The sequence below is a fragment of the Monodelphis domestica genome, chromosome 6, assembly GCF_027887165.1.
Source record: "Monodelphis domestica isolate mMonDom1 chromosome 6, mMonDom1.pri, whole genome shotgun sequence".
NCBI classification, from domain to species: Eukaryota; Metazoa; Chordata; class Mammalia; order Didelphimorphia; family Didelphidae; genus Monodelphis; species Monodelphis domestica.
The window spans coordinates 22,202,811-22,229,893 of record NC_077232.1 but is presented as its reverse complement, the minus strand read 5'-3'; the positions used below and the strand labels follow the sequence as shown (position 1 = coordinate 22,229,893).

General features: G+C 33.7%; 2 protein-coding genes and 1 pseudogene across 2 annotated transcripts; all 3 read left to right on the top strand.

Moving 5' to 3' along the window:
* Positions 1-1,473: 1,473 nt before the first annotated feature.
* Positions 1,474-2,412, top strand: LOC100616992 (olfactory receptor 8K3-like; annotated as a pseudogene).
* A 12,146-nt stretch (positions 2,413-14,558) lies between these two features.
* LOC100023593 (olfactory receptor 8K1-like) lies at positions 14,559-15,497 on the top strand. Its single transcript, XM_016423635.1, has one exon. The coding sequence runs from the start codon at positions 14,559-14,561 to the stop codon at positions 15,495-15,497; it is 939 nt and encodes a 312-aa protein (XP_016279121.1).
* Positions 15,498-25,555: 10,058 nt separating this feature from the next.
* On the top strand, positions 25,556-26,503 carry LOC100619920 (olfactory receptor 8K1-like). The gene has a single exon (XM_007497456.1). It carries the CDS (start codon positions 25,556-25,558, stop codon positions 26,501-26,503), a length of 948 nt encoding a protein of 315 aa, XP_007497518.1.
* Positions 26,504-27,083: the final 580 nt, after the last annotated feature.

Sequence of the window (27,083 nt, the reverse complement as noted above, 5' to 3'; positions counted from 1 at the left end):
TAAATATTTAAGAAATATTTCAAGTAATTGAAAAAAGACTGGGTAATTTAGGTGATACAATAATATGCAATTCATTAAACTTTTTCAGTACTCTAGAGATGAGAACGCATGGGAACTGGGGAAACCATAAAGTCTCCCTCTGAAAGCCAGTAATATGGATGATGTGAACAAGCCACAGAAGATTCTTTCTTCCAGATAACCAGGTAACCTCATTCTTCATGACCTCTTTACAGAAATTATCAAGTCATAGGATATCCAGGTAACAGTTCAATAAGCCAATCACTCTGCCCATTGAAAGGCCCTGTGGTGAATTCATTCAATTTTATATTTAAAGAAATCATTTTATAAAGGAAATAAGATGAAACATAGCTCAGACCAATGTTAGAAATATTTTTTTCCACCACTAGAGAATTCAAGTAATATTTCCCAAGGAATATTGACTGCCAATAATATGTGCGATCCCAGTAATCTTTGATATTTACTTTGCCATTGAACATCATCTGAAAATAAATGTAATAAAAAAAGGGTTTTAATGTGACTTGAAAGGAAAGGCAAAATCCGAGATCATAATCATAGTGCAGGAAGCAAAATATTCTTTCTCTGATAAGACAAAGGGAAATGATCTTATACAGAGTGAGGAGATCACTAGTGTTTTGCTTAAGTTCATATAGTTAAAGCTACAAAGAAGACTGCAATAACTACTGAACCTTTAATTTGAATTATTTTTGACATTCCTAAGAAGGAAATTCTATCTATTGGAACTGGTCATCACTTTGTCTACAATAGGAATTTATATGACTCCTGGTATTATGCGGAAATATGCTGGATATGATTTCAGAATGTAGATCTTTTTGGCTTCAAGGTCAACTTGACACTTTTATTGTTCAGTCATTCAGCCATATCTGATTCTTTTTGACACAGTAGCCCTTACTGATAACCAATTCACCATAATGTCTTAATAAGATGTTCTCAAAAATCTATCCTCATTTAGTATCTCACCATAGTTATTTTAAACCCACTGATTATTTAAATGTTTTATATATATACATATATATAATTTATAATTAATTATAAAATTAAATTAAATCTAAACAATCATATATATGTGTATATATATAAATATATTGTCCAGTCTCATTATGATCCACCTGCACACTCATTAAAATTATTTTTCACAAACAATTAATGTTACAATATTTTAAAAGTTAATCCTTTTCTATCCTCTGAGGTTTAAGGAGCTTCATAATTTATAATTCATTTTGTAAAATAAAACTTGTTGAATTTTCTCTTCATAATGAGATATGATTAGGTATGATATAAATTAAGTATAATTGGATGGGAAAATTCTGACTCATATAAGATATTTCTTCTCATTTAAGATATTTCTACCCAGTAAATTTTTAATTGACTACATAAATAATGCTCAAATGAAACTTCATTTTATCCTCAGATTCTCTTCCTTAGACTGAAGAAATGTACAATTTGAATGAAACCATTGGAAGTCAGGTCACTGAATTCATTCTCATTGGCATTACAAATAATCCTGAGCTACAAGGTCCCCTCTTTTGAGTATTTTTCCTCAATTACATGGCCATAGCTCTGGGGAACCTGGGACTGATCATCTTAACCAGTGTTGATCTCCATCTGCAAACCCCCATGTACTTTTTTCTCAGGCACCTGGCATATGTTGATCTTGGCTATTCCACAGCTATTGGTCCAAAAATGCTGGTCAGTTTCACAGAGGAGAAAAACATCATTTCCTACAACGGATGTGCAATACAAATATGTTTCATTGCCGTACTTATAACCTGTGAATTTTTTATCCTGTCGGCCATGGCCTATGATCGCTATGTGGCTATCTGTAAGCCCCTTCTTTACATGGTCATCATGTCAGACAGGGTGTGCTGGGTCTTATTGGCTATCTCATATGCCCATAGTGTTATGATTTCCTTAGTGATCACAGTAAAGCTTTTTAATTTGTCCTTCTGTGAATCCAATGTAATACATCATTTCTACTGTGACAGTCTTCCTTTACTGTCCATTGTATGCTCAGACACAAGTGAGACTGAATTAACTATTATGATCATTTCTGCATTTAATTTGATTTCTTCAGTATCAATAATCCTGACCTCCTATATGATTATTCTTGTGACTATCCTCAGGATGAACTCTGCTGAAGGTAGACAGAAAGCCTTCTCTACCTGTGGCTCCCATCTCACAGTAGTAACTGTTTTTTATGGGACACTTATCTTTATGTACCTACAACCTCAATCAAGCCACTCCTTGGACACAGACAAAATAGCCTCTGTATTTTACACTCTGGTAATGCCCATGCTCAACCCATTGATCTATAGTTTGAGGAACAAAGAAGTAAAAGGTGCTTTGAAAAGACTCTTTAAGAAAATAATGTAAATACTCTCCTCTGCAACTAATATATGTTTTGATTCTATTGCCTTATGAAAATCAAGAAAACCAGCTAGATTTCTTAACTTCTCTCCAATTTTCTTTTGCAGAAAAAACCTCCACTAATATGCAATGAGGGGATTTTTGTTACATTTCCATATAACTATTAATCTTCAATAATCTTATTTGTTTTAGTTTCATGAATCTTTTGATCAAAGTGATGTTTTAGAGTTTTTAGCACCTAATATTTCTATGAAAACAATCTATTGTATTATGTATGCCAAAAGTAAAATGCAACATTGCTTTCAGTTATCATCTGTGGAAGAATCAATACATTACTTATATTTAGAGAACACTGACATGAAGTACAGTGCTAGTCACTGGGCATACATAGATTTAAAAAATGTTTCTTGCTAACAAGGAATTTATTTTTTATTAATGGAAATTACATGTATAATAATCAAATAATCTGCCACAGCAATCATTTCACTTTCTAATTTCTTTAATTATTAAGATGTTTACCACAATATTCCCTCTAAAATTTCTAACCATCCCTCCTGGTTTTCTTCTCTGTTTTAAAGTATTAAAAATATATTTCTTCTTTGTGATAAACATTTAAATTATTGAAGACAGCTTTCTTCCCTTCTTATACCTCCAGTTCCCGATCTTTCATTCTTGTGCTAGAGAATAAAGACATATGAGTTATAAATGTTGTTCTAAAAGGGTATCTCTTCATTTTCCAGTAGTTCTTTGCCAACAGAAATTGATTTGCTATTAATATATGGGTACGAGGATGTACTTTTCTCCTATCTTTGATCTCTTTGGGATATAGATACAATGGTATTGCTGGGTTAAAAGATATGCACAATTTTATGGCCCTTTGGGAATAATTCCAATTTGCTCTCCAGAATGGCTACATCAGTTCACAATGGCACCAGTAGTTTATTAGTGTCACAGTTTTTTTAAAATCTCCTCTAATATTTATCATTTTTGTTATTATAACCAATCTGAAATGTGTGTAGTGGTACATCACAGTTTCAGTTCACATATTTCTAATTAAGAATGCTTTGGATAATTTTTTCATATGACTAGAGAGGATTTTACTTTTTCCTTTGAGAACTGTTTGTTCTTATCCTTTGGGCATTAGTCAGAGAGTTTTGTATTCTTATAAATTTGACTGAGTTCTCTATATATTTAAGAAATGGGATCTCTGGCAAGAAACAGTTAGTAAGAAAATTTACCCCAAGTTTATTGTTTGTCTTCTAATATTAATTGCATTTGTTTTCACTTTACTACTACTACTACTAATAATAATAATGTAGTCAAAGGTATCTATTTTACATCTCACAGTTTTCTGTCTTGTTTGAGAATGACTTATTCCCTTATGCTTAGATCTGACAGGCAAATTATTCCATGCTCCTCTAATTTGTTTAGGGTTTTGTCCTTTATTTCTAAGTAAAAATATGATTTATTACTAAATCAAAATATCATTTTGATTTTATCTTGGTAAATGGTATGAGGTGTTGGTCTATTCTTGGGTTGTCATACTGTTTTCTAATTTTCCCAGCAGTTTTTGTCATATAGTGAGTTCTTTGAAAAACTTAGTTCTCTGGCTTTGTCAGATATTACATTACTATTATCTTCCACAATGCATTTTGAGTGATTAATCTATTCCATTGATCCATTCTTCTATTTCTTAGCTAGTATTTTATTGTCACCATTTTTATAATACAGTTGGATATTTGGTATGGCTAAGCCAACTTCCTTCATTTTTTTTTATCCTTTGGCTTTTGCTCTTCCTCATGAATTTTATAATTTTCTTCTAGCTCTCTTAAACAATTTTTCAATACTTCTATAATCATGGTACTGAAGAGGTAAATTAAGTTAAATAGAATTGTCATTTTATTATATTGGTTTGCCTTAACCATAAGCAATATCTCTTTCCTTTTTTTACCTCTGTATAGTTAAAAGATCTGGGTTCAACTTATAAATGGGTTACTTGTGACATATCCTGGACAATTAGTTTTATCTGTCTTGCATGCATTCATCTATAAAATGTGCAAATATGATGATAAAAAGTTTAAGCACCATTTCAGTTAAAATCTATGATGATGAACCTATTCTTTGTACTAACATAATTTCTTTCCTTGATCCTCATGTCATGCGTTTTTGGTTTTCCAACATTATTATTGCTTCGATCTGTTAACTGCAGAGCTTGTTAATGTCTATACCAAATATTGCCTCCAAAAAGTGTATTGTAAGATTCAAATTTGGTCAAGGCAGAATGCAATCTGACATATTTTATGCCAGGATGCTAGGTCTTCTTTTGTGCATATCGTTTAGCTTCCTTTGTTGATGTATATGCCCTAGATTCATAATAGTGGAATCTACTCAAATTGATTTCATCAAAAATATGTAAAAATATATTTCTTTTCTATTGACCACTTATGAAACTTTAAAAAATACAACCTAAGTGAAATATTTTACAATTGTCCCATTTGAATGTTGTTATGTTTTTAGCTTCATATAAATTCATGTCTAACTTGATAATTTTTAGGAGAAAGTTCTTGACTTGTAAGAAAGATACTTAGAGGTAAGGCATCTCTCTTACTTTCATTGACTAATTAAGAAAGACTTTAATTGTTAGATCTAATTGTTTTGAATTTTTTTTATCTTTCTTTCAAGTTCAATCCCTGAAAAACGTGTGTGATTCAACATCATTGAACATATAGTCTCTTCTAGGTTTTTCTTCAATGAGAAAAGACTTGGGGAACAGTATTTATCAGCTGGTCTGGGGAGAGAACTAGAAATATTTGCCTGAATATATAGATTCAGGAGGAGAGAAAGCACCATTGAATTGTTTAGTGATTTTGATTTGGAATGTATTTAAAATAAAATGTTGACAAATGTCTATTTTTATGTAATATGCCTTTTCCCAAATTAGTTCTATACTCAAATCGTACAGCAGTAGATTTCCATTGGACTGATAGGATTGTTTCATTAACAAGAATTTCAGTACCACAGTATTTGAAATCCTAGATTTCCTACAACATATAAACAAATAAAAACACATAGATAGATAATGGATAGATAGATAGATAGACAGACAGATAGATGGATAGATAGTTGGATGGATGGATGGATGGATGGATGGATGGATCGATGGATGGATGGATACAAGCTAAATAAAAAATAATTAACAAAATGAAGTCACCAGAATTTAGAGGATTTCATGAATGCTCTTTCCATCATAATCCCCTGAATGTTGGCAGTTTGGAATATACCTCTTCATTCTCTTTGAAAAGCAGGTTGTAGTGTCAGGGATTTTAGCCATGATGGCAGAGTAAACTCAACCATCTCCAGAGTCACCTTGAGAATCCTCTCCAACTGATATTTAAATATTATCACAAAACAAATACAGGAGTGAAAGAACCAACAAGGAGACACAGTGAAACAACTTTCAAGAAGAGAAAAACCCAAAAGGTTGGCAGAGAATATCTGGGATACTGGGGTGAGAAGAGAACACAAGCAGCAAGATAATGTCAAGGAGTGAAGAGCAAGCCAAGAGCAAACCACACACTCCCACCCCACATCTCCTGTCCCAAGTTCAGAACCTAGGTACAAACTAACATTGGGACCCTGAGATCCTGCCTGGGCAAATAGTGGCCCAAGTCAACCCACACCCCTTGAAATTTCAGACCTGAGGAAAAGTCTGGAGTCCTATCCCAAGGCAGTCTAGGCTGAAGTGGGATGATCTGTGTGAGATCAAAAAAGAAGCCAGGAGTCCCATTCTGGCCTAGAATGAGGACATAGTTCACAGTTCAGAGTGACTGATAGTAGTAAGGGGAATCCCCACTGGATATTTTCATCTAAGACTCAGGGTGGAGTTCCAAAACAAGACAATCAAGGATGTGCCCTATCAGAAGTACACAGCAAGATCAAAAACTTATACCTAAGCCCAAGGCTACAATTTAAGCAATTACTGACCTGATCAAGAACAAGGTAAGACCAAAAGCTTACAACGAAGCCAAAGGCAAGCCTTTGAACTATCAAAATGTGAAGGGTCAATTAAATTAGCAGGGGGAAGGACATATGAGAACTCTTAGACCTCAGAAAATCACATCATCCTCCAATAACTGAAAGTGGTAAAACTCAGAAAATAAGCTGATATTTCTTATCATTAAATTGGCCTCATATTGATCAATTATTTTTTCCAAATTCCTTTAATTAAATATAGTCATTTAAAGGAGGCAAAGCAGGACACTTCTTTTTCTGATGATAGAGAATTGTTCTTGTGTGATGTCCCCCTCCAAAAAAGAAAGTTCCTACTCTTTCTTCAATTAGAAATCAGATTACATAATATTATATAATTACCTTTTGCTTATTGGCCATATTTGATTAATTGTTTTTAATATATCAAACTCTTCCCTTTCTTCTGAGATCCAGTCCTTAACTTAAGAAGAGGCCCTGGTCCCAAAACCTGTAAACTCAATAATATGTTAGCTGTTGGTGACTATCTCATAAATGTATAGCCTCATTTTATGCTTACTGGCCAAAATTGAGATTTTTAATTCATCTTTCTGTAAACCTAATAAAATAAGAAATTTCCACTGTGAGTCTGCCTTTATTATTCATTATACGTTCAGACACAAGTGAAATTTAAATTTTAATTAAGATTCTTTCTGCATTTAACTTGGTTTGATCCATCTTGCTTATCCTTGGCTCCTTCATGCTCATTGTTGTGGCTATGATCACAATGAACTCTGTAGAGGCCAAATAGAAAACCTTCTCTATATGTGAACTTTCACTTCACAGGGGTGGTTTTATTGGATAGGGGCACTTCTCTTAATGTAGGTATAGCCGTATTCTAGCCATTCTTTTGATTTAATCAAAATGACCTCTCTGTTTTATGCCTTGGTCATTTCCATGCTCAGTCCATTGACCTATAGTTTGAGAAGCAAACTGGTAAAAGGTACCTTCTTTTAAAATTTGTCTTAGCCTTCCCTTTAAAATCCAGTATAGAGTATAACTCCCTTACATTATAAGAAGCAAGTAAGGGTTTCCTTGATTTCTTAGTTAACTTCTTCCAAGTCATCTCTCTTTTTTGAATAAACAAACATGTCATTATATTCATTCAAAAATGATTTTTATTTCTCAGTTACTTTTAAAGATATTTCTTTAAAGACATAAAGGATAAGGTAAGAGGGTGAAGGTTTCCCTATTATCTTAGGTTAGAGGATATTGAGAGAAATGGCAATAAAACAGAACCAGTCAGAGAGAGACAGAGAGATATGGACTATTTTCCTTCTTCTTCTGCCTTCAAATCAGCCAAGCCACCTCCAGCTTGATTATCCCATGTGCCAGAGATAAACCCAATTTCTTCCTTTAAAGTCACCACCATCAGCCCAAAGCCCAGAAATACAGTCACTGTTCCCTGGGCTCCAATCTGCTTTTCTGGTAACATTCCAAATGGAATTTTCCTTTGATTGACAGTTGACCTATATCCAGCTTCTGTCCTTTGCATGCATGCCTCTTCCACACATATGATCATGTAATACATTTTCTCCTGTTTATCATGTTGTGAAACATGACACACATTATGACATAGAGTGCTTATACTAGAGAAAAATTCATGTTGGAAATAAAGTAAGGAATTATATGCTTCCATCTACATTCAGACTCAATCTGTTCTTTCACTGGTGTTGGATATTCTCTTTACCATAAACCCTTTGGGGTTGTCCTGGACCCTTGAACTTGTTTATAAGAGTTAAATCATTCACAGTTGAGAACATTAAGATCATTATCAAAGCCCAATGGTTTCCATTACAATAAATCAAAACATATGATTACTGTTGTTATTATACATTTTCTAATCATTCCCCAGAGAAATTATGTTTCAATGCTTATGGGTATACTTTGTCTGGAAATGAGATTTTTGTTTAACAAAACAGAAAGACTAGGAAACTTTTTGTTTTAAAAAGGAATTTTCTTTTAATAATGAAGTATAATCAGAATGAAACATAAACAAAGTCCATTAAACCTGTGTTGTTATTACTGTAATTTGGGAGGGAAAGGAATATTAATATATACATTTAAAGTAATACCTTTTGCGAGCTTTCACCTAATTCTTTCTTTGTTCATTTCATTCCCCTGTTGACTTTTTTTGGTTCTAGATTATATGTCCTCTCTGCTTGATGAACTTTTCCAATTCATCACTATTTAACTGTCACTTATTAAGCAACTGCTATGTGCTGCTTACTTGGGTAGACACTTGGGATTAGAAGATAAGAGCAAACCAGTCCCTACTCTAAAGACCTTCTGTTCTACTGGAGGCATCAATAAATACATAATGCTGAGAAGGACCAATATATCCTTTAGGAACAAAAGGCAAATTAGAGATTCCAAACCAGGCACACATTAACAAAGAAAGTTGATGGTACATTACTGTGGAGAGGAGGTCAGTTTCCTTATGTACAAGGATTTTAGGTAAGTGAGAAAACTATTCTGCAAGTATAAAATTCTTGTTCCTAAAAATAACATATTGGGAGAGAGTTATAGGACACATCAGAATACTTTATTTTCTGAGTAATGCATCTTATCTCATACTACCATAATTTAGGACTACTGTTTTGGGTTCCTCTTCATCTAACATATTTTTTATGATATTAGACTGGATCTACTTCACTCATGTCTTACTTATACATAACTAGAATCTGCTTCCCCATTTCCTCCAACCCAGTGCATCCTGTGAATGGATGTGAACACACAGGGATATGTGTGGGGGCATGAGAGGTGGACTGAGAGTCATGTGGGAGGATGAACACATGTTCAGAATTAGAGTAGAAAAATAGGATTTAAACTTCTACCTATTGGTTCTCTCTATTTCAAATGATTTTTTAAATAAACTCCATGGAAACTAGAACCTGAAGTTATTAATTTAATTTTAACACTTAGCCAATCCACATTTCTCCCCACTAAATTATACTAACTTGTCACAAAGTTAGAAAAATACCCCAAAGCCTCTAGAGCTATAGGTTCAATTATTTTGACATGTATGTTCCATGTAGCAAAGTCCTACAGAAGTAACTGTAAAATAATAATTAAAAATATGGCACTAAAGAGATCCAAATAAATAGAAATATTAATGTCTCTTGGGGAGACTGTTCCACTATAATAAAATTACAATTCAATCTAAATTGCTTTACTAATTCAGTGCCATACCAAACCACTAAGCAATATTCTAAATATTTTATAGACCTGTGGAAAATAGTAACAAAATTATTTAATGGAAGCAAAAGATCAAGAGTATCAAGAGAATAAATTATAAAGGTGATTGATGGTAGCTTAGAAGTACCAGATTTCTAATTATATTACAAAACGGTACTCATTAAAACAATCTACTAGTGGTGACGAATTAGTGGTGAATCAGGGGAAGAGATTATGTACAATAACACATTAGCAAATAACCATAGTAAGACAGTGTTTGATAAATCCAAGGATCCAATATTTGGGGCCACAAAGTGAGCATGTCCAAAACCTTCTGGGAAAAATGAAAAGTAATTTGCTAGAAAGTATGCATATAACAATATTTCACACCACATAAGATTATAAAGAGTATATGCTTTAGACATGAAGGATGATATGAAAATTATGGGAACATGGAAAAATATCTGTCAGCAATATGGATAGTGTATTTTTAAGACCAAAAAGAGAGTGCATAATAAGAGATAAAATATGTAATTTTGGCTACATGAAATTAAAATTTATTGAAAAACAAAACCACAGATCTCAAAATTCCATGGAAAGTAATAAACAAGGAGAAAATTATACCCATTTTCTTTAATAAAATATTTCATTTTAAAATATGTAATTGTCAAAATTATAAAAAAGGTATTTTTCTCTATTTGATAAACAGTAAAAGGATAATAAGAGACATGCTTCAGATGAAAAAAATATCAATTGTCATACCAAAAAAGCTCTAAATAACTATTGATTAGAGAAATACAAATTTAAATAACTCTGAGCTACCACTTCAGAAACATCAAATTGGCAAACATGAAAGAAAAAAGAAAATGAAAAATGTTGGAAGGGATATGGGGGAAAATAGGTACATAAGTAACTGTTCTTGGAGTTGCAAACTGGTCCAATCATTCTATAGTACATATGGTATCTATACTTTTCTAAGATTATTTCTGGCGATCTTGAGACCACCATGATAATCTTTCCTTAAGGGAAAATGTAGACATAGAAAAGAAATTCCAATAATATTGTTCAAATTTTATATAGATGTGTGCCCAAATATAATACTTTGCCAACCAAAATTGTCCCTTTTTTCTTTGTACCTTTGTACTACAAAGATCCACCTGGCAACCTGAATTTTGACATAAAAATTAGCCAATTCCAGATGGCCACCAAATTAAGGATAACATATCTCACTTAGAAGTGTATTTTGGAACATATCAGACCCTCCTATAATAAAGACCTCTTAACAATACACTTACGTGAATTTTATTGTATGTTACTGTATATGTTTTTTAAATGGGATTTCTTTGGCCCTTTTCCTTTCTTCTTTTCATAATGTCCCAATATTCCCAACCACTCAATGAATCAGCATTTAATTGATCCCATTTTTTATTAAGGAGCTTAATTTCCCTACCTCTGGTTAGATTACTAACCTATTTGATACAAAAAATTATTATCCAAGCAAGGTCTTAGTTTCTTGACAGCTATATTTATACTATATGAAGATGGCACTGTGACTCTACTCATTTTGAAACAAAGACAATAGGACAACTCTATGTCAGAACACTGTCACAAAATACACCAATGGCTATAAAACTTTGCATATCCATTGATGATGAGTAGGTTTTCACCAAAACCTGGTGAAGATTTAAATGATCTGATACAAAGTGAAGTGAACAGAACCAGAGAACAATGTCCACAGTAATAACAACATTTCAATGATGATGAATTTTGAAAGACAGCCAGTAGAATCAATAAAATCATGTTATTTTCCAAAGGACTTACAATGAAAAATATTGTTTATCCCCATATATAATGAGTATTAATTACTTGTTTTTAAAATGGGTGTAAGACTGGGATAGGAGGAAGAGAATTTAAAATGAAAAAATACTGATTGAAATAAAAAAAATAAACCTATGGACTTTCTTTAAAAAATTGGTGTCATTAAGAAAGAAAACATGCTAACATTTATTAAATGCTTATTAAAGACCAGCTTCTGTGCTTACTACTTTATAAATTGTATCTCATTTGTTTCTTATAATAATTCTACCCTATAGTGCTATTATTTCCATATGAATGTTTAAGAAACTGATGTAGAAAGAGATTAATTTATTTGTCTAGGGTCACATTGCTTTTAAGTGTCTGAGACAATTTTGAATTCAGTTTTATTGGTTACTGGCCCAGAGAAGTATCCATTAGGCAACATTAATATCTGAAAAAATTTAATTTGATCCTCATGAAAATACTGCAATTCCAGTGCTCTTATTAACTTTATTTTGCATTGCTAAGGGTAAAATTTAGGGTTGAGACTGAATGTATTATTTAGTGCTTGCCAGGGATTTAAATTCTGAATTATAATGAAATACTCAAGTCAGAATAGAATTTTATGGTAGTTTATTTACAATAGAAGGAAGAAATTAAGAATGAGGGAGACAGAGAGAAAAGGGTAGAAGATCTGAACCAGTCTGGCCTGAGGCTGTGAGATAGATTTACAAGGCAGAGGAACTTCAGAGCCTTCAGCCAATGGGCCTTCCCAGAAGATTAAATGTAGCTTGACTTCCAGGCATGAGGCCTTATAAAACATGAGGTACCTCCTTTGAGGCTGGTGCCTTCAGAAAGCAAAGGAAAGAGGATTCAGTATTAACACTCACCACATGGTCAACTAAGGGAAGTAGTCTGAGGTCTCACATTGAGCTTCTCCAGGGTGGAACTCCACAATCAAGTCCTCAAAAGCTCCCTCTCACAGGAAGTGATGTGAAACATAAAGGCAGTTCTTTACATAACTTCCTGTGTCTCACATGTGCCAATGGTGGCTTAAGCTTGGCTTATGACAGTCCAGGTGTTCAGTCAATTGTTTCTGATTTGTCACTTGCTATTACATTCTGGTCATAGGCCTTCCTTCCCCACACCCAATCCTTCAGTGGGAGTGTATACATTCTTGGTTGCTAGAATTCTAAAGACTAAACAGGGTGGAGTAAAACTAAAATTCACATCAAGAAGAAATAAGTAGATAGAAAAAGATTAAGTTACTTGCAAAAAGGTAAAATATTCACTGTATGAGAATAGATTACAAATCACCTCTTCCTACCTGTAGACCCAGTCTTCTATTAACTCCACTCTGTAGTTTCTTCTAAAGGACCTGATAATCCTCTAAATACAAACCAGTTTCTTCATCACCCCTAGGTTATTTTGGTGTCCAGCACTCAGGTCATTTTACCAATCTTTCTTAGAGATGCATCCAAAACAACAGACACTCCTCCTTGCTCATCCAAATTGATGTTATAATCTGGGCACTACATGTTCTTCATCTACTCCATCTTTAATATGTAAATGTTTAAAATTAACTTTTCTCTTTGACTAGAAAACTCCTTCATGCCTGTCAAAGTCCTTATACTTGGTACAACCAGCATATACCATCCACAAAAAAAAACCCTGGAACATAATAAATATTTAAGAAATATTTCAAGTAATTGAAAAAAGATTGGGTAATTTAGGTGATACAATAATATGCAATTCATTAAACTTTTTCAGTACTCTAGAGATGAGAACACATGGGAACTGGGAAAACCATAAAGTCTCCCTCTGAAAGCCAGTAATATGGATGATGTGAACAAGCCACAGAAGATTCTTTCTTCCAGAAAAGCAGGTAACCTCATTCTTCATGACCTCTTTACAGAAATTATCAAGTCATAGGATATCCAGGTAACAGTTCAATAAGCCAATCACTCTGCCCATTGAAAGGCCCTGGGGTGAATTCATTCAATTTTATATTTCAAGAAATCATTTTATAAAGGAAATAAGATGACATATTCTTGCTCAGACCAATGTTACAGATATTTTTTTTTCCTCCACTAGAGAATTCAAGTAATATTTCTCAAGGAATATTAACCCCCAATAATATGTGGGATCCCAGTAATCTTTGATATTTACTTTGCCATTGAACATCATCTGAAGATAAATGTAATAAAAAAGGGTTTTAATGTGACCTGAAAGGAAAGGAAAAATCCGAGATCATAATCATAGTGCAGGAAGCAAAATATTCATTCTCTGATAAGACAAAGGGAAATGATCTTATACAGAGTGAGGAGATCACTAGTGTTTTGCTTAACGTCATACAGTTAAAGCTAGCAAAATAGACTTAAATAGCTACTGAGCCTTTAATTTGAATTATTTGGGACAATCCTAAGAAGGAAATTCCGTCTCTTGGAACTGGTCATCACTTTGTCTACAATAGGAATTTATATGACTCCTGGTATTATGCGGAAATATGCTGGATATGATTTCAGAATGTAGATCTTTTTGGCTTCAAGGTCAACTTGACACTTTTATTGTTCAGTCATTCAGCCATATCTGATTCTTTTTGACACAGTAGCCCTTACTGATACCTAATTCACCATAATGTCTTAATAAGGTGTTCTCAAAAATCTATCCTCATTTAGTATGTCACCATAGTTCTTTTAGGCCCACTGATTACTTAAATGTTATATATATATATATATATATAATTTATAATTAATTATTAAATTAAATTTAAACAATTATATATATACATTTATGTATGCATGTATATATATATATAATATTATCCTGTCCCATTATGATCAATCTGCACACTCTTTAAAATTGTTTTTCACAGAAAATTTATGTTACAATATTTTAAAAATTAATCCTTTTCTATCCTCTGAGGTTTAAGGAGCTTCATAAATTATAATTCATTTTGTAAAATAAAACCCTGTTGATTTTTCTTTTCATGATGAAATATGATTAGGTATGATATAAATTAAGCATAATTGGGTGGGAAAATTCTGACTCATCTAAGATATTTCAACCCACTAACTGTTTATTTGACTACACAAATAATGCTCAAATGAAACTTCATTTTATCCTCAGATTCTCTTCCTTAGACTGAAGAAATGACCAATTTGAATGAAACCATTGGAAGTCAGGTCACTGAATTCATTCTCATTGGCATCACAAATAATCCTGAGCTACAAAGTCCCCTCTTTGGGGTATTTTTCCTCAATTACATGGCCATAGCTCTGGGGAACCTGGGACTGATCATCTTAACCAGTGTTGATCTCCATCTGCAAACCCCCATGTACTTTTTTCTCAGGCACCTGGCATATGTTGACCTTGGCTATTCCACTGCTATTGGTCCAAAAATGCTGGTCAGTTTCATAGAGGAGAAAAACATCATTTCCTACAATGGATGTGCAATACAAATATGTTTCATTTCCGTACTTATAACCTGTGAATTTTTTATCCTGTCGGCCATGGCCTATGATCGCTATGTGGCTATCTGTAAGCCCCTTCTCTACATGGTCATCATGTCAGACAGGGTGTGCTGGGTCTTATTGGCTATCTCATATGTCCATAGTCTTATAGTTTCCTTAGTGATCACAATAAAGCTTTTTAATTTGTCATTCTGTGAATCCAATGTAATACGTCATTTCTACTGTGACAGTCTTCCTTTACTGTCCATTGTATGCTCAGACACAAGTGAGACTGAATTAATTATTATGATCATTTCTGCATTTAATTTGATTTCTTCAGTATCAATAATCCTGGCCTCCTATATGATTATTCTTGTGACTATCCTCAGGATGAACTCTGCTGAAGGTAGACAGAAAGCCTTCTCTACCTGTGGCTCCCATCTCACAGTAGTAACTGTTTTTTATGGGACACTTATCTTTATGTACCTACAACCTCAATCAAGCCACTCCTTGGACACAGACAAAATAGCCTCTGTATTTTACACTCTGGTAATGCCCATGCTCAACCCATTGATCTATAGTTTGAGGAACAAAGAAGTAAAAGGTGCAGTGAAAAGACTCTTTAAGAAACTAATGTAAATACTCTCCTCTGCAACTAATATATGTTTTGATTCCATTGCATTATGAAAATCAAGAAAACCAGCTAGATTTCTTAACTTCTCTCCAATTTTCTTTTGCAGAAAAAACCTCCACTAATATGCAATGTGGGGATTTTTGTTACAGTTCCATATAACTATTAATCTTCAATAATCTTATTTGTTTTAATTTCATCAATCTTTTGATCAAAGGGATGTATTAGAGTTTTTAGCACCTAATATTTCTATGAAAACAATCTATTGTATTATGTATGCCAAAAGTAAAATGCAACATTGCTTTCAGTTATCATCTGTGGAAGAATCAATCCATTAATTATATTTAGAGAACACTGACATGAAGTACAGTGCTAGTCACTGGGCATACATAGATTTAAAAAAATGTTTCTTGCTAACAAGGAATTTTTTTATGATGGGAAATTAGATCTATAAGAATCAAATAATCTGCCACAGCAATCATTTCACTTATTAATTTCTTTAATTATTAAGATGTCTACCACAATATTTCCTCTAAAATTTCTAACCATCCTTCCTGGTTTTCTTCTCTGTTTTAAAGTATTAAAAATATATTTCCTCTTTGTGATAAACATTCAAATTATTGAAGACAGCTTTCTTCCCTTCTTATACCTCCAGTTCCATATCTTTCATTCTTGTGCTGGAGCATAAAGACATATTAGCTATAAATGTTATTCTAAAAGGGTATCTATTCATTTTCCAGTTCTTTGCCAACAGAAAAATATCTGCTATTAATATATGGGTACGAAGATGTACTTTTCTCCTATCTTTGATCTCTTTGGGATTTCCTTTGGTCTGATAGGATTGTTTCATTAATAAGAATTTCAGTACCACAGTCTGTGAAATCCTAGGTTTTCTGCAACATAAACAAGTAAAAACACATGGATAGATAGATAGATAGATAGATGTACAGATAGAGGGATGGGTGGATGTAGGTATGTATGTATGTATGTATGTATGTATGTATGTATGGATACAGGCTAAATAAAAAATAATTAACAAAATGAAGTCACCAGAATTTAGAGGATTTCATGAATCTCTTTTCATCATAATCTCCTGAATATTGGCAATTTGGAATCTAGCTCTTCATTCTCTTTGAAAAGCAGGTTGTAGTGTCAGGGGTTGGAGCCATGATGGCTCATTGAGTAAACTCAACCATCTCCAGAGTCACCTTGTGAATCCTCTCCAACCAATATTAAAATATCGTCACAAAACAAATGCAGGAGTGAAAGAACCAACAAGGAGACACATTGAAACAACTTTCAAGAAAAGAAAAACCCAAAAGGTTGGTAGAGAATATCTGGGACACTGGGGTGAGAAGAGAACACAAGCAGCAAGATAATATCAAGGAGTGAAGAGCAAGCCAAGAGCAAACCACACACTCCCACCCCACATCTGATATCCCAGGTTCTGAAACTAATCACAAGCTAACATTTGGAACCTGAGATCCTGCCTGGGCAAATAGTGGTCCAAGTCAACCCACAGCCCTTGAAATTTCAGACCTGTGGAAAAGTCTGGAGTCCTATCCCAAAGCAGACTAGGTTGAAGTGGGATGATTTGTGGGAGCCCAGAAGGAAGCCAGGAGTCCCAGTCTGGCCTAGAATGAGTACATAGTTCACAGTTCAGGGTGACTGATAGTAGTAAGGGGAGTCCCCCCTGGATATTTTCATCTAAGACTCAGGGTGGAGTTCCAAAACAAGACAATCAAGGATGTGCCCAATCAGAAGTACACAGCAAGATCAAAACTTAAACCTAAGCCCAAGGCTACAATTTAAGCAATTACTGACCTGATCAAGAACAAGGTAAGACCAAAAGCTTACATCTAAGCCAAAGGCAAGCCTTTGAACTGTCAAAATGTGAAGGGTCAATTAAATTAGCAGGGGGAAGAACATATGAGAACTCTTAGACCTCAGAAAATCACATCATCCTCCAATAACTGAAAGTGGTAAAACTCATAAAATAAGTTGATATTTCTTATCATTAAATTGGCCTCATACTGATCAATTTTTTCCCAATTTCTTTAATTATATATAGTCATTTAATGGGGGCAAAGCAGGACACTTCTTTTTCTTATTATAGAGAATTGTTCTTCTATGATGTCCCCCTCCAAAAAAGAAATTCCTACTCTTTCTTCAATGAGAAATCAGATTACATAATTTTATATAATTACATTTTGCTTATTGGCCATATTTGATTAAATTTTTTTTAAATCAAACTCTCTTCCCTTTTTTCTGAGGTCCAGTCCTTAGCTTAAGAAGGGTCCCTGGTCCCAAAAAAACTAGAAAATTGTCATGCATTGTTTAATAAATTTGTATGCCCAGAACATCAAATCTTTGTTTCCTCATTTATTCTATCTTTCACTTCCCACAACCTGTAACCTCAATAATGTGTTAGATGTTGGTGACTATCTCATAAATGTATAGCCTCATGGTATGTTTACTGGCCAAAATTGAGATTTTTAATTCATCTCTCTGTAAACCTAATAAAATAAGACATTTCCACTGTGACTCTGCCTTTATTATTCATTATATGTTCAGACACAAGTGAAATTGAGTTTTTCATTAATATTCTTTCTGCATTTAACTTGGTTTGATCCATCTTGCTTATTCTTGGCTCCTTCGTGCTCATTGTTGTGACTATGATCACAATGAACTCTGTAGAGGCCAAATAGGAAACCTTCTCTATACATGAACTTTCACTTCACAGGGGTCGTTTTATTGGATAGGGGCACTTCTCTTAATGTAGGTATAGCCGTATTCTAGCCATTCTTTTGATTTAATCAAAATGACCTCTCTGTTTTATGCCTTGGTCATTTCCATGCTCAGTCCATTGACCTGTAGTTTGAGAAGCAAACTGATAAAAGGTACACTCTTTTAAAATTGATGTTAGTCTTCCCTTTAAAATCCAGTATAGAGTATAACTCCATTACATGATTAGAAGCAAGTAAGGGTTTCCTTGATTTCTTAGTAAAGTTCTTCCCATATCTTCTCCCTTCTTTGAATAAACAAACATGTTGTAATTTTCATTCAAAAATTATTTTTATTTGTCAGTTACTTTTAAAAAATATATCAAAGACCAGTGGAAAGTAAAGTGCATATATATTGAGGATAATATTCTGACTTGATAGTTCTTACAATATTGGAATAATGAGAGAGATACTTCCAAACCCTCTGTCAGTTTCTTTGGAATACAATCATCTCTGGACTTTAATGACCCTTTATATGTGTAATAATATTTGGCCCTCTTTGTACAGGCTTCTCCTGATATATATAGAGAGGATACCATATCTCTTCAAACACCTATAGATAGCCAATATCCCTGTGTCAATACTGTGTATTGGCTCCAAGGAAGAAGAGTGGTAAGGGCTAGGCAATGGGGTCAAGTGAATTGCCCAGGGTCACACAGCTGGGAATTGTCTGAGGCCAGATTTGAACCTAGCATCTCCCATATCTAGGACTGGCTTTCAATCCACTGAGCTACCCAGCTGCCCCCTTCACCTGCGATTTTAATCAGAGACATAATGATAAATATCAAAAAACCAGAATATTTCATTCAGAACCTGCATTAGGCAGGTAAAGAGAATTGTCTACTGAGTGTCTATTAAATGGTAAGATATTGAGACTAGATTATAGTGCTGTGTTTGAAGAAATGAACTAACAACCGATAGTCAAATTTCAATGGGAAATGCATACTTGAAAAGTTAACATTTCACTCTCTTTGAAAGAGTAAAATGGACAGCATTTTGTACACAGTAATTAATTGAATATTAAAGAAATCTAAAGTGTAGTAGAGGTTTAGGTAGCAAAGAAGATTTCTAGCGAAGGGTACTCTTCATTTGTCAAGGCACATATCAGTGATTTCTTGAGGAAAAGATGGTTTTAGAGGAGTATGGCATTTTGCGGGAAGTAACCTTCAATCAAATAGCCATGGGTATAAGCCTGGTCTCATTCCTTTGAGAGTTATGTTATCTTTTTCACTCTTTGAATGTGGAAGTGGTGTATAGAGGTGGAGGTGGAGGTCGTAGATAGGAGCATCTTTCTTCCTGGAATGTTGACAACAGGGCAATGGGAAAGGAAGGGGAAGAAATATATGACTGATCCCCAATTGATCCATAGAGACCAACCTTTCACAGTTATTCAGTTCTGATTAAAGAATACTAACAGTTGTTGAAGGAAAATTCTATATAGGAAAGAATCATGAAGAAAAAAATTCAATATTCCTGTGTTTTATACAACTAACAATGTAAATTACATGGTGAAGTATTCTTTTTATAGCAAAAATGTTTGTGAGTTCTGCTAGACATTTTAGATGAAATTAGCTGTAGAGTAACACTCTATATAAAGACATTAAGAAGACACACTACATCTGGGTCAGGAAACTTCGAGTTCTCATCAAAACTTAATCATTTATTAAGTATCTTAATCTAAGCAAGTTATTTGAACTCTGTCCCAGTTTCCTCAGGTATAAACTGGGGATAATCAAAACTCCTAACACCCAAGATTTTTTTGAAGATCAAATCACATAATACTTGCAATGTCTCTATCACAGTAGATACAACATAAAACATATCCTGCAAATGTTATTATTTATTATTATTATGTTCTCTAAGTAATCAAAATGGATTGATTACTTAAATATTAACTTTTCGAGTATGCATTTCCCATTGAAATTTGACTATCAGTTGTTAGTTCATTTCTTCAAACACTCAGCTATAATCTAGCATCATAAAACAGAAATAAAAAAATCCCACTTAGCTTGTCAATCAACTGACAAATATTTATGATGACAATTCTCTATCATGCACACTATGATAGGTACTGGACATATTCTAAAAGGAGTGAGTGAATACATGAAAATTGAAAAATGAAGTATATGGTGTTCCCATATTCCAGAGTCAGGTCTCAAGTCTAGTTCTTCATGATTTGAAGTCCAATCTTCCACCTACCATGCAAAACTCATCACACATTTTCTTTTGTTCCCAATCACAAGAGCCAATTAACTGGTAAAGAGAGAGGATATTCTTTCTTTTAAAGGATACTAAAGCTTATTTGGATAGACATTCAATAGGGATGGGTTCTGGAGATGCCCAGGAAAAGGGTGAAAATGGTGATGACATTACAATGAACATCTGTTATTTCAAAATTTTACATCATGGAATAGAACATTTCTTCTGATAGCATAATGCATACAATTTGAAGCATATTGTGACTATTTAAAATTAAATGATTTTTAACATTGAAAATTATATATATATATATATATATATATATATATATTTAATATTGGAAGGGAAAGAAAGGCCTCCATATATTTTTGTCCTCATAGGGAAGTAATGGACATCTGTGGATCTGTGATTGCTAACACACTGGTAAGACCTCCAATGAGAGAGTGCATTATTAAATTCAGTTGTAGGCAGAATTGTAGACAGTGCTAGGCAACGATTCAGATAATTACCAGAATTCATTGCTTTCCATTGCCATAACTCAGAACAATTACTGTTACTATTTGCATTTTCTAATAAGACCCCAGGGAAGTGATGCTTCAATGGATATGAGTTTACAGTTCTAGACAGTGAGCATTATATTTTGCTTATATGAAAACAAATTTGTATTTATTGAAACAATAATTAATTTTAAAGAGTATTTGGAATCAGAATGAAAGATATGCAAAAGCCATTGATTCTATTTTATAACTATTTTCATTTGAGTGAAAATGATATCAATAAATAAAATGAAATTTTGCCTTGTTAATCAGACCAAAGGAAATTCGATATTCTTTTTCTTATTTGTTCATTTCTGTTGCCAAATTCTCTTATTATTCTAAATATTGAGTTTTCTTCATTCTAAACTTTGTTACAGTTTATTATTTAATAGCTACTTATTAAGTTCCTGTCATTCACTAAGCACTAGGCTAAGGGCTAAGAATTCAATGGGAAAACCAAAACAATCACTGCCCTCAAGAAGCTTGTGTTCTTCTGGGAGGAATGAAGATGTGCATTATGATAAGGAGATATATTCTTCAGAAACAAAAGGCTACAACTGGATTTCAAACCAGGCCTATACAAATCAAAACTACTGATGGATTACAGAGTCCAGACAAGGTATTATAGTGTTGTTGTGCTTTATTTGGTCTCCCTAAGTCTAAGTATTTAAGAAAATTGGGAAAAATCACTCATGTTAGAGAAATAGATTCCTTTTGATAAATGTAGTGGACTGGGAAAATGACTTGAGTCATGTTCAGAATAATTTGCCATCTGAGTCATGAATCTTGTCCCAAAACACCAAAATTTATCACTACTAACTTTGGTGCTGTAAAATTGGATTTGAACTCTGGACTTCAATCCCCACAATTCCTTGCTCCACTTCCCCAAAATGCTTTGTAATCTCACTGAATTCTCAGGTGGGCCGAGATCGAGAAGGGATTTAAACCTGGTTGTGAATAGGCTCAGTCTCTTTTGGACTTCCGTTTTAGAGCACATGCATCTCTTCCATGATGTGAGATTATCTTATCTAGGCCTCTCTGGCCTAGGCACATATTTCTTATCCTGTATTTTCTTTAATCCTTAATCTTTAATAAACCTCATAAAAATATAATACTCCTTACGGAAAGAAACTGTTTTTTACCTGCCTCAGTCTCCCCTAAATTTTAATCTTTACAGTTCCTACCATAAATTATTATATACATTGGTGTGATGCTAGACTGCATATACCTTTGCTCTTTCTCATTCAGCCAAAGAAGGCATCTCTCCACTAAGCTATGCTGTGTCACCAAAAATTAGAAATTTCCTCTAGAGTTATAAATTCACTTTTTGTATTATTGTGTTCTGTTTCAAATCCTTACAATAGTAACTGTAGAATTATGATTCTATTTTAAATGGGCCTCCTTCAAAAAGTTTGGAGTCATTAACAAAGGAAAGAAACAAGTAAATATTGGAGGCAGCTAGATAGCTCAGTGGAGAAAATACTTAGTCTGGAGCCAGGAAGACCTGAATTAAAACTAGACCTTACACATTTACTAATGAGTCCAGCTCGTCAAATTATTTGTGGGTCATGGAATGGGATAAGAGGAATGAGGTTTGATCAGGACAGTCACAGACAGACTTACAGACACACTCAAAGCTGCTTGCTGATCAGCGACCAAGTTTATTGATTTCGGGAAGGTACTTATAGAGAAAGTGATATAGGCTAAGGGATTAGGTAAATTTTTACACAGACAATGGTTAGTAATGATTTACAATCAGTGCAATGACTTCGTTTATGTCACTAAAGCTTAGACAGAGTTTTCTATAGAATAATAAATCATAGGTAAATATGTTACCATCTAACCAAGCTTTTCACAGAATTCCTGCATCAGTAATTTGTTGGCAGAACATACAGTTTTTACAAAATACAGCAGGGAGTGGTTAGAAAGGAGGGATTTGGAGGCCTCATGTGATGCCTAGGCTATGTATCTAGCTATTTCTAAGTTATGACTGTGATTTTACTGGGACTTACTCTCACTACTGGGGGCTACAGATTACTAGCTATATTAACCTGAGTTAGTCAATTAACTGTGCCTTAACCTAATGCAGAAAAAAAAAAGATGGCAAACCACACCAGTATCTTTGCCAAAAGAAATCGAATGGACAATATAGTCCATAGAGTAATAAAAAGAGTTGGATACAACTGAACAAATATACATGGAAGTTACCACATAACATTACAAACAGTATCTTAGTTGATCCACACAACAATTATATTAGGAAGTTTTATGATTAGCTTGATTTCAAAGTTCAAAAAACTTGGGCAGACAGAGATCAAGTGATTTTCTCTAGTTTACACTGAAAATAAATGATTGAGATCACTTTTGAACTCAGTTTTCTTGAGTTTAAGCCTAGTGACTTATCCACTCTGCATCTTAGATTCCTGATAATTTCATTTTATGCTCACAAAAATCCTTACATAGAGGTACTCTTATTAAACTGATTTTTACAAGAAAGAAATAGTGGTCAAAATAGGTGGTACCTGCCATAGGTCACATGACTCATGTGTGAGGTTAGGTTTAATAGTTTTTCTTGAATTCAGGGCCATTGTTCCATCCACTGAACTATCAAATTCCTTCTAAAAGATTTTTTAAATTCTCTAGACAATTCTATCTATTGACCACCTCCTGGCTATTTCTGGAATCATATCTTGTCTATTTGTACAATCTGTCCCAAATACATACACAAAAAGGCAAAATCTCCACTTTGATCATCCAGAGTTATATTGTCATTTAGGTAGTAGCTATTCTTTACCTACTAGGCCTTTACTTTGTGAATGATTAAAATAAACTGTTCTGGAGGGCAGCGAGGTAGCTCAGTGGATTGAGAGCCAGGTCTAGAGATAGGATGTCCTGGGTTCAAATCTGACCTCAGACATTTCTCAGCTGTGTGACCCTGGGTAAGTCACTTAACCCCCATTGCCTAGCCCTTACCACTCTTCTGCCTTGGGACAAATACACAGTATTGATTCCAAGATGGAAGATAAGGGTTTAAAAATAAATAAATAAAAATAAACTGTTCCGATTGACTAATGTCCTCTCCAAGAACCTTTTGCATTGTTCTTGGATAAGCTACAACCAGCACAATATCCCCTACAAAGCAGAGATTGGCAATAACTGATACTTATTGTTTCATGGGACTGGTTAAAATTATTGTCACTTACACATTGCAGGCACAAAGTTATGCCAATTTCCTTGAGATGATCCTATCAAGTTCATTATAGCTCACCAGTACTTTGGGGACATGGCCTCATGGGGATTAAGAAACCCATAAAGTGTTCCTCCAGCAACTGGCTTTAGGAATAACATGAACAAGCTACAGATGATTGATTCTATCTTCCATGTGAGTAGATAATATAATAATTAGTGAGCTTCTCACTAAATTAGATATAGAAACTCATATTTTTCTCAAATGATTAAGTTAAAAAAAGTCAAGAATGATACATACTTTGTGGGGGCCTGGGAGAATGGGGAAATTCATGCACTCCATTTTGAATTCATTTGAATTGAAAGTGCATAAAAGAGTTCTAGAAATCTCACTACTTGAAATGTCCTCTCTGACCAGTGTCACAAATGCTTTTTTTTTAAAAGAGAAAAATCAAATAAATTGATTAAGGATCAATAATAACATGTGAGGCCTCAAGGACTTTTGGGCTCTATGCTATGCAAATGGACTTGCTCAAAGGAACAAATTTAATAAAAATTGTTTTAAAATTTCCTTTCATGTGTCTACAAATAATAGGCATTGAAAACATCAAGCTTAAAGCCTACATCATGTTAATACCTTTGCAGAAAAATATTCTATCCCTGATTAGAGAACAGAGAGGTGAGGCTATACAGAGGGTGAATATCCTGCTAGTTTCCCAGAGGTCATATATTTAATGAATTTCCATAGGACATAGAAAAAAGAAATTGGACCTTTTACTTTAATGGCTTGAGGCTCTACTTAGAAGAAAATTTCATCTAATTCTACCAGCTATCTGTTTCCAATTTATACTTGTAGAAAGTGGCTTAAACTACCAAGATTTTATATAACTACCATAGCATGACTGAGAAATATGGTACATATCATTCTCAAACCCAATTCTTCTCAACTTCAAGTACACCTTGTTACTTACTACACCATAATGACTCTTTCAGGTGTTCTCATATGAAATATCCTTCCTCAGGATCTAAATATGATCCATCTGCACACAGATTATTAAAGTATTTTAAAATTCATTCATAGTATTATACAATCTCATTTCATATGTAATATAGGTTAAAGATTTCCAAAATTCACTCCTAATTTTGTAAAATAAAATTATAATCATTTTTATTTTAATAACATGATGATATGATATGATGTATGATATTCTATGATCAATATGACATTAATACATTGTGATTTTGTGGGAAAATTGCTGCTCAATTTATCTGGGATATTTCTACACACTAACAGTCTAATTGATTATGCAGACTATAGTAAAAGAAGGCTTATTTCTTTTATACACAGATTGTGTTTCTTGGATGGAAGAAATGATCAAGTTGAATGAAAGCAAAGGAAGCCAAGTGACTGAATTCATTCTCATGGGCATCACAAACAATCCTGAGATGAAGGGTCCCCTCTTTGTTGTCTTTTTACTCAACTACATGGCCACAGCTCTGGGGAATCTGGGCCTGATCATCTTAACCAGTGTAGACTCCCACCTCCAAAACCCAATGTACTTTTTTCTCAGGCATCTGGCATATGTTGATCTTGGCTATTCCACAGCTATTGGTCCAAAAATGCTGGTTAGTTTCATAGTGGAGAAAAATACCATTTCCTACAATGAATGTGCAACACAGTTGGTTTTCTTTGGGGTATTTATCACCAGTGAACTTTTTATCCTGTCAGCCATGGCCTATGATCGCTATGTGGCTATCTGTAAACCCCTCCTCTACATCATCATCATGTCTAACAGAGTATGTTGGGTCTTGGTGGTTATTCCTTACCTCTATAGCATCATGGTATCCTTATTGGTCACAATTAAAATATTTAATTCATCATTCTGTGCATCAAATGTAATAAGACAGTTCTACTGTGATAGTGTTCCTCCTTTGTACATTATATGTTCAGATATAAGTGAAATTAAATTAATCATTATGATCTTTTCTGCACTTAATTTAATTTCTTCCCTTTCTATAGTCCTTGTCTCCTACCTGCTTATTATTGTAGCCATCCTTAGGATGAGCTCTTCTGAGGGAAGGTATAAGGCTTTCTCTACCTGTGGCTCTCATCTCACAGTGGTGATTGTGTTCTATGCAACACTTCTCTTCATGTACCTGCAGCCCCGATCTAGAAACTCTTTTGATACAGAGAAGATAGCCACTGTGTTTTATACCCTGGTTATTCCCATGCTTAACCCTTTGATTTACAGCTTGAGGAACAAAGAGGTTAAGGGTGCTTTGAAAAGGGTCTTTCAGAAATTGAAATGAGCCTTCAATTTAAGCTCTGATGTAGAGCATGATTTTGTTACATTATTATAAGCAATCTTGCTAAATTTCTTAGAAAACTTTTCTTGAAGAAATAAATAAAAATTTCCTCCTAATATATACCCAGATAATTATTTTTGTGATTTAAAAAAAATCCAACCTCCAATTAATATTATTTGTGTATAAAGGAGCTTAAGAGGAGCATTTAGTCTAAATTATCTTGATAAATTTTTCCCCTATTATATTCCCCATAGTGAGTATCCCATCTTTAGTTTAAATTTTCCTTCGTGTGAGAATCAGTAAATTAATAAACACCTAAAAAAACTGGATGCATATACTGTGTCAGACACTAGACATAAAAAATAAATAAAAATTGTTCTTGTCATGAAACAATTTACATTAGTAAGGGAAAATGAGCAAGGAAAAGTTACTACATGCTATGGCAACTATTCAAGGTTTGCATACCTCAGATTGCTGGGAAATTTTTACTTGTCATAATTTCTCTACAACTTCTATCTATTTCTTCTGGTCTTCCCTCTATGTGCAAGTAGAAAATATTTATTCCTTCTCTTTTTGTGGCAAT

What these genes read in the sequence shown, in the direction of transcription:
- LOC100023593 (XM_016423635.1), top strand. Translation starts at nt 14,559, where the DNA reads ATGACCAATTTGAATGAAACCATTGGAAGTCAGGTCACTGAATTCATT.
- LOC100619920 (XM_007497456.1), top strand. Translation starts at nt 25,556, where the DNA reads ATGGAAGAAATGATCAAGTTGAATGAAAGCAAAGGAAGCCAAGTGACT.